The following is an 8,415-nucleotide window of genomic DNA, read 5'->3' as shown; positions in this document are numbered from 1 at the left end:
GGAGAGGTTAGGGGAGGCGGGGTGGGGTGTGCAGGTGAGAAGGGAACCCCTGAAAAGCGCCAGCAGAAAATAAGCGGCATCAGGTTTGTTCTAAAGGTGACTTGGTGTTAGTGGCAATGTTTGGGTGCAGTCCCAAAAGGTGGCAGCTGATGGCAGGGGAAGAACTTGGGGTAACAGCCATATTACCCAGGTAGTCTAAATATTCCCTTTCAAGCATGTGCAGAAGCCAAACCCTTAAGGATTTACGACACCTAATGTGAGGTTCTAGGTGCAGTAATCCCAAATACTTTCAGAACGGTGCGGAGGGACGTTTGGTTCCTTGGGGTGTGTCCAGATGGCTCCCAGGAGCCCAGTCGAGCAGTGAAATCAGAGATTTCCCCAACTCCTAGTGCTCCACCTCACACTGCGCAAGAAACTGCGACTTCATAATGGCTTTTCGTAAGATGTCGGCTCCTCGACACTGCTCATTAAATGGGGACAAGTCCTGGGTGTAGGAGAGCTCTGGAAAGAGTCGCGACCCAGAGCAGCTGGGAAGAGGCATTCCCAAGCCTGGCACCTTGGGATGATTTACTGTGTTATTATTGGCCACTACCAAATCGACCCCCTCTGCAAATTGGGGTGGAACACGGCTGCTTTGGTCATCGAGTCTTAAAAATATGAGAAGCCATTGGCCTCCTTTACCACACTTTGAAGCAATAGGTAAAACCTCCAGTGTCACCGAGGGGCTTCTGGCACCAGGCTCGGGTGGAAATAGTGGACCACGGCACCTCTGTCGCTTTGTGCTGCTGAAGGACATGTGTGCTCTGATGTTTTGGCCCTAAAACGCGTGCACTTTGCTTTCCTTTCTTTCTGCAGCAATTGAAAACAGGTTTTTCTCTCAACTGAAAATACATTTTTCTCTCTGGCCAAATGAAGTGGGGCCAAACACACTGGAAGGGACCTCAAAGCCCTTTAGTGCATCCCTCACCCTCCTGCAGAATCAGCCCTTGCGTAGCCAGGTGGTTGTATTTCAGGCACAAAGGCTGAGCTGTTGACAAGAAGAGCTGTTGGGATGTCAGCAGTCGTTTCAACTGGTGAAACTTCAGAAGGCAAATCTTTGTTTTCATACTCCAGTGTGTGAGGATCATCCCTGGTGGTCAGAAGTTGTTACTGGAAGCCAACTGCATTAAAAAAGCGGTGGGAGAAGATGGCCTGTTTGGTGGTTTTGTGGCAGCTAAAGCTTCAACTAGACCTTGGTTTCCCTTCCAAACTTTATTTTCTCTCGCAGTATGTCTTACAAGTCCTATAACACCATGAACGCTGTTACAAAGGGCAGGAAGTTGATCTAGTGAGGAGAACGTGAAATCTGGAGCCCAGACTACGGCTTTTCTGTGTAAATCTGCACAGCATTTTGGAGTTCAATCTCTGGTGTCAATACGATGCGGCCCGAGGCTGAAGTGCGTCGTGTGGGGCAACCAGGGAGTCCCTGCTGAGGAGAAGTCGCTTGCTGAGCTGCAGTCAAGGGTGAGGGCTTCACCCTGGTGAGGCTAAGGTGGTCGATCAGAGGCGCTGGGGCAGGGTGGAGGCCAGGCTCCAGGCTCCTTTGACGCTGAAGCTGATCCAGCGTTCAGTGATGCTGCTGTTGAGTCAGGAATGACTTTCTTTCCTTAAACCCCGTGGTGGAGATCCCGGCTTTGTCGTGGTTTTGTTGCTTTGTGGGGAATGGTTGAGCCATGCTGCTGTTTTACCGAGGGGCAGCAGAAGCCTTTACCCGTTTCTTTCTGCTCCCTTTAAGGTTGACCTGTGTTTAGAGTGCATCGAATGGGCCAAATCCGAGAAGAGGACTTTCCTCCGCCAGGCTCTGGAGGTAGGTTACACTGCGGATCCCAATCCTGTGACGGCGTCTCCTCCTCGTCAGATTTAACACCTGTAAAAGGAGAGAACCTCTGTAGTGTCTCGTCCAGCTCTTTGTAGGTGGAATGGAGCAGTGACACTCCTGGATTTCACCCGTTGGGTTTAGAGTGCCGATCTTCCACGTGGAAGATCTGGCAGAACTGGATAACAAACACAAATTAATTCAGCGAAGCCCGTGCAGATAAGAATATCAAGTTTAGTTTTATGGAATGAATCTGTGCTACCTTTCTGAGGTTCCCTCAGTCCCTTTTTCTGTTCCCAGGCAAGGCTGGTCTCCTTGTACTTCGATACCAAGAGGTACCAAGAAGCGCTGCAGCTGGGTGAGTCTCCCGCTAGGTGGGGTGGTGGTTCTTTGAGGAAACGATCAACTCCCTCCTGTTCCTTGAGAAGTTCTGTAGGACTCGGGCATTCACTTCTCCGTGCTGTACCAGTTCTGCCATCCTTTGCCACAGCTTGGTGATAAAATGCTTTGAGAGATCAAGTTGTTCTCACCATTTGTTCATCTCAAATGAGTTTGGAAGTGGAGAGGAGCCGTATCCCATTCTCTGAAGGCCATTGGGTTGCTGGAACACCTGCAGCACAGTGCTGGGGACAGGGGGAGACACCGGCCTTTTCCAAATACAGCCTCGTCTCAGCGGCGGTCACGCTGGGGAACGGCAAACCTCCTCGGGTGTCATTAGACGAGCTCCTGTGCAGCACTGTCAAGGCTTGAGAATTTGCCACTGCCCTACCTGAGATAGGGTGGTTAACCACATGAACTCCGCTGTGGAGCGGAGTAGCGCAGAGTTACGTGTCCCAGCTCCCTCCGGTGCCTCACAACTGCTCGTTTTGCAGATGACTGCGGTAGGGTGAGGTGAGGATTAAGCTGGCTGAGGGTGTTTGTACAGGTTGCTCCACCAGCTCAGTGGGTACGAGCGGGGCTGTGGGACACGTGCACCAACACCAGCAGTGGCGATGCCTCGCCAGGGACCTGTCACCTCTTAAACAGTGCGGTGGGAGGAGCGTGTCATGTCCAGAGTCATGCGGGTGACTGCTCAGATTATCAGATTACGTTCAGTGCTCTCGTAGGTAGGACTCCAGATCAACAATTAGTTTGCATACGGATGAATAATGAACTTGGATTTAAACTGGTCAGCTCTGCACTGAGCTGTGCTTAATTAACGATGGTGGTACAGCTTGGGGAGCTGCAAAGGTCTGTGCCTATAGGACAGCCTCTCCAAAAGCTCAGCTGAGACGTCAGCGTTGTGGCTGGCCAGGATGTGGCTGTGTCTGTGGGTGCTGACAGAGAGTCTCTGCAGGGTGTTTCCAGGAGAGTCCGTCCTCTTCCACCTAAGTTCGCAGTTTCAGCTGAGCACAGCATGTGAAGACGAGGTCCTCATCGCTCTTTACTTTGTAGTGGGGAAAAGAAGGGGAGCGGTTTCCTCTAAGGCTGTCTCTCTGTCTTCACAAGGCCTTATTGTGAAGGTTTATCGAGGCATTTCTTAGGCTGCCTGTTCCTGCCTCCTGCATTCAGTCTGAGGGTGACTTGTGCTTAAAACATCCCTTAAGTCCTCAGGGGAACGATGCAGGAACAGGCAGTTCTTGAGGTCTGCTCGTGGCTCTGAACGTGAGGGTAAATCATGCTGTCATCTGGGGAAGGGAATCAGAGTTCATCTGAACTGCACAGCCCATCCTCGACGTATCTGCTGCCCGCGGTGAGGTGGCAGAGATGTGCTGTCCGCACACCCAAGCGCTCTCACCACCCTCTTCCACCTCTAACGCAAACCTGGTTCATGCTCCTCCAACTGACCCATGATTATTTCCTCTCTGCTGTTCCTTCTTGGAAGGACAGGGTGTGGAGGCGCGGCCGCCCTGCTGGGAAGGGAGTTGTGCGGAAGGGCTGGGGCGGTGTGTGGTTGTCCGCAGCAGACGCGGAGCGGGTTACAGAGGTTCTCGTTCTCCCCTGCTGCAGGCTCTCAGCTTCTCCGGGAGCTGAAGAAGATGGACGACAAGGCGCTGCTGGTGGAGGTACAGCTCTTGGAAAGTAAGACTTACCATGCCCTGAGCAACCTGCCAAAAGCAAGAGCCGCCTTAACCTCTGCGCGGACAACAGCCAACGCCATCTACTGCCCACCCAAGCTGCAGGCAGCGCTGGACATGCAGTCAGGTACAGCCCTCAGGAGAAGGGCAGGCTCTGGGCCTCGCCGTGGTGTGTCAGTTGACCAGTATTTGTTCTTTTCTGAGTGAATCGTAGAAAACGATGCCAGGTGGCACCTCGAGATGCCCAGCTGCCTCAAGGCAAGGTCAGCTATAACTACATTGTCCCTGACAAACTGTTTTTTCACCCATTTTTGAAAACTTCCTGAGGTGGAGACTCCGTAACCTCCCTCGGCACTGCAGCGTTGCACCGTGTCAATGTAACCGCACCGTTGTTCCCGACCTAATTTTTGGGCACTTGCCTGAAGTGCCCTGAACTTGTCTGTCTTAACGTGTCCTGTTAAGAGAGGGCAGGATGTTCCCCTGGTAGAGATAAGGTAGAGGGAGGCACAGAGGAAGGGATTCCCTTTGCTGACAGAGCAGCCAAAATCGTTCTGCCCGCTTCCAGGCCTGCTCAGAGTTAACCCTGTCTGTTCCTCTCTCCAGGTATTATCCACGCAGCCGAAGAGAAGGACTGGAAAACAGCCTATTCATATTTTTACGAGGCGTTCGAGGGCTACGATTCAATTGACAACCCAAAAGCCATCACCGCGCTGAAATACATGTTGCTGTGCAAAATCATGCTGAACATGTACGTGGCAAACGGTTCTGTGAGGAACTGCCCATTTCTAAACGGGAAAAGCTGTTTGTTGACGAGACTCTAATGAAAGAACTCAATCACACATGCTTCTGCTTGTCTTTATTTATGGCCTAATCAATGCTGCTCATACCTGTAGTAATTTGCTGTGAATCAGGGAATTTTTGAGGCTCGCGTAGCTGTACGCTGCTGCATTAACGCTCTCTTCCCTCCCCTCTGCAGCCCGGAAGATGTGCAGGCGTTAGTGAGTGGCAAGCTTGCGCTGCGGTATGCGGGCAGACAGGTACGGACCTTCACCCTTCCCATCTTCCTGTGGTCGCAGAGAGTATCGTGTTGTTCTTTGTATCGGATACCGTGGTCTTTCCATACCAAAATACTTCTGAGTGTCCTGAGCGAGATCCAGACCTGATTAAATTAGCAGAAGTAATTACCAGGAATCAGTCCCCCCAGGGAATTCCCCCAGAGAATACAGTGATTTCCACAACCCGAGGACCCGATCTGCTCGCTTTGTTTTCTCTGGTTTTGTCCTCCCTGCTTTCCCCATGAGCTCCTCATGCCGTCAGGTACTCGTGTCTCAGCCCTCACCCGCTGCTCTGTGGCCGTCGATCTGATGGATTTAAATCTAATCTACCCACTGGAGCAAGTCCTGAAACTCCATTCGCAGCAGCATAGAGACCTGGGTGAGGGCGAGGTGGAAGCCAAGCAGCCGAGGTGGTGTTAAATCTGTTAATTGTCACTCGTTAACTCGCTGGTCTGTGAGCGCCACCCCCCGTATGAAATCCAGGGATCCTTGGAGAGAGTACAGGGCCAAAAGCCAAGCGTGCCAGGGTCTGAGCCAGGCTTACGTGCTGCTGCCCGTGGTGGCTTTGGTCAGCCAGCTTCTTCCTTTGACGCAGGAGCTAATACCTCCCTCGCAGAGACTGGGGAGGCTGTTTAGTAGAGGAGGTCAGTGAGCAGAATTGGCTCAGAACTAATTCTCGTCTAGCTTGGCTGGGGCTGAGCCTTTTGCTTTGTTGCAGCAGCTGTGGGGTGGGCAAGGAACGTTTTCTGATGCTGTCAGTGCTGGGGTATCTGTAGGAGTTGTGCTGCTCAGCAGAGGAGCCGCGGCGTGCCGAAGCGGGGAAACAGCTTCGGGGCTGAGAAGAGCCACGTTCATTAAGCAAGTGCCCAAACACGCCCTTTCCTTAAAAATCGTATCAAACCCGCAGCGCGATAGGAGCTGCAGCTGGTGTCCTGGGACCTCGCAAGGCTTGAGGTCTTTGTGTCACGCCGCGTCCTGCGGCTGTTCTGTGTGTTCTGCTCAGCAGTAGCAGCTGGTCTTGCTCTGCCTGCCTGGAAGTCACACCGACATGGCTTCGGAGCGAAAGGAACGTTCCTGCTCTGCTCCGTGAGCTCGGTGTCAGTGACCTGCTCAGCTGGCACAACAGCACTAAGAGGAGACTCCAGGAGAAAGTAACCTACCCTTGCTCTCTTTCTCCGCAGACAGAAGCACTGAAGTGTGTGGCACAGGCCAGCAAGAACCGATCGCTGGCGGATTTTGAAAAGGTGAGTCAGGAGACGGAAAATGGGGCCTGGCTGGACAAAACATTTTGTTTTGGGAAGTTGTCAGAGCTGCCGTGTCCCACAGCAGGAAACCACAGAACGTTCACAAAGCATCAGCGCAGCAGGCAAATGCCCCGCAGTAACCAGCCCCTTTGGTTTTCGCAGCATGGGGAGTAATAACTTGAGGATTCCCATCCAGGGAGCAATGCTGCCGTGCTGCTCCTGGGTGTGACCCAGAGCTCGTGGCTTGCTGAGGCAGCGTCAGATGAAGGATGCTTTGCTTGCTGCTCGGAAGGCTGCCAGGCTGCCATGAGCTCCCAGCCTTTTAGCCAAGTTACAGGATTGAATTAACCACTGGCACTGTGCTGGGCAGGGAGGGAAGAGGATTTCAGAGGGGCCCTGAGGACAGGAGACTTGCTGCTACCTGAATTATTTGTCTCCGCTGCAGGCTCTGACAGACTATAAGGTGGAGCTCAGGGACGACCCCATCATAAACACTCACTTGGCCAAGCTCTATGATAACTTATTGGAACAGAACTTGATCAGAGTCATCGAACCCTTCTCCAGAGTACAGGTAGGTGTTCCCTGGGAGTACAGCCCCCTGCTGGTACCTCCGGTCTCGGCCACTGGGTGAGGGACTTGTTCCCATGCAGAATGCTGCGTACCGAGAGCTGCTCAGCGCCTCCAGAGCTCAGGGTTCATCATGTTCAGCTGGAAACTGAGGAGGAGGAGGTGGCTGAGGGAGCTTTGGAGAGCCATCTTCCAGAGTCCTTGCCCTTTCCACCCGTTTCACCCAGGCACACCGGAAGGCAGATGTGATTTTAACGCCGAAGGGAACAGCCTTTGGCGTTTGGGGGCTCAGTGGGGGTGTGGGTAGAGCTGTGGTGGTCTTGGAGAAGAAATGTCGCTTCATGTTTCAGGGTGAAATGGCTGTAGGTGTCTAGTCCATCTCCAGTTCGAGCTGGATATGGAACCTGAAGGACAGGAAGCTGCAAAGTGGAGAAAGCCACTGGAGGTTTTAAGGCCAGAGCGTTTTCAGGCCCTTGAGCTGTCCCGTGGCAGAGATGTACTGAACGCTGTTGGTCTCTCTTACAGATTGAACACATATCCAGCCTCATCAAGCTCTCAAAGGTAAGAACATCCTGAGAAATCAGTGGCACGTCCTAAGAGGGCAAAGGAGTTGAGGTCAGGTGGTGTTTGCCACTGGGAACTGAACGTAGGCCATTCGGCAGAATCCTCGTGAGCGTCCCCAGAGGAATCTTGGACCGCTAAGATAGGGGATCCCGCCAGTCAAAGTTGCGTGTGTCGCGCTGACTGTTGCACTAACTGCTTTATGGATAATCCCAACCAGATTCAGCTGTAGGAAAATCCGCTGTGGTTCCAGCCAGCTCCATCCCGGAGTACTTTTGTCCTGTATTGCCGTTAAGGCCGGAGGTTTGGAACTGTCCTGAGCTCAGCCTCTGTGGTCATTACGTTATCCATCCTCCTTTTCTATCAGCGTGGTCCTTCCCTGGACTGGCCCTTGGTGTTTAATAGTTGGAGTAAAATTGGGGCGGCAGTTACTGAACCACGGTGCCGTGTCCTCTGTCCAAATGGCAGCAGAGGAGCTGGCACCTGCGGGGCCGTGCCTCGTGCTGTGCAGGGGGTCAGCTCGGTAGTGAGGGACTTAGAGCTTGGCCAGCGCCTGCCTAACTCCATACTCACTGGGCAGAGCTGGAGTGCTCCTGGTCCCCTGCTGAGTAACACCGGCGCAAAGCCACAGCCTCACCCTCTCCTGTGGAGCCAGGGGCCAGGCGTCCTGGTGCTCTCGGCAGGAAAAGCTGCTGCTTAACGTCCCGTGTCCCCTAAAGCATGTGGTGGTGTGAAAGCAGCGGGCAGGGAAAGCTCTGTCCTGATGTCGTGGCCAGTGATAAACCAGCTGCTTTGAAGCAGTGCTTATATCCCACCGGGGTAGTAAAAGTTGAGGTTTTCTGTATAGTTCCGGGAGACTTTTTAATTTTTCTGCTTCAATTTCAGGCCGAGGTGGAAAGGAAACTGTCACAGATGATCTTGGACAAGAAATTCCATGGTGAGTCTCTGCGTGCCTCAGTCCTGACCGCCTTGGCTGCCCGGGCCGGGCTGTGGGTGGGCAAGCTGCGGGCAAACCCCCCTTCGTGACTGCCCCTTCGAGCCCCTCGGGCCCCTCCGCTCTGCGGCCGGCGGGGAGG

At 53.3% G+C, this 8,415-nt stretch overlaps 1 protein-coding gene across 1 annotated transcript in view; it reads left to right on the top strand.

Annotated features, from left to right (window-relative positions):
* The window catches only part of PSMD11 (proteasome (prosome, macropain) 26S subunit, non-ATPase, 11), a gene marked incomplete at its 5' end in the record, with an annotated part of 11,190 nt that overhangs the window by 1,280 nt on the left and 1,495 nt on the right, over positions 1–8,415 (top strand). Inside the window, 9 exons of the mRNA XM_010143496.1 lie at positions 1,775–1,846; positions 2,156–2,213; positions 3,845–4,039; positions 4,516–4,660; positions 4,889–4,949; positions 6,149–6,211; positions 6,657–6,782; positions 7,304–7,339; positions 8,225–8,276. Coding sequence (XP_010141798.1) covers positions 1,775–1,846; positions 2,156–2,213; positions 3,845–4,039; positions 4,516–4,660; positions 4,889–4,949; positions 6,149–6,211; positions 6,657–6,782; positions 7,304–7,339; positions 8,225–8,276 — 808 coding nt within the window. The remainder of the gene's footprint in view (positions 1–1,774; positions 1,847–2,155; positions 2,214–3,844; positions 4,040–4,515; positions 4,661–4,888; positions 4,950–6,148; positions 6,212–6,656; positions 6,783–7,303; positions 7,340–8,224; positions 8,277–8,415) is intronic.

Source organism: Buceros rhinoceros, unplaced genomic scaffold, assembly GCF_000710305.1.
Source record: "Buceros rhinoceros silvestris isolate BGI_N320 unplaced genomic scaffold, ASM71030v1 scaffold41879, whole genome shotgun sequence".
NCBI classification, from domain to species: Eukaryota; Metazoa; Chordata; class Aves; order Bucerotiformes; family Bucerotidae; genus Buceros; species Buceros rhinoceros.
This window is presented reverse-complemented; position numbering and strand designations above follow the sequence as displayed.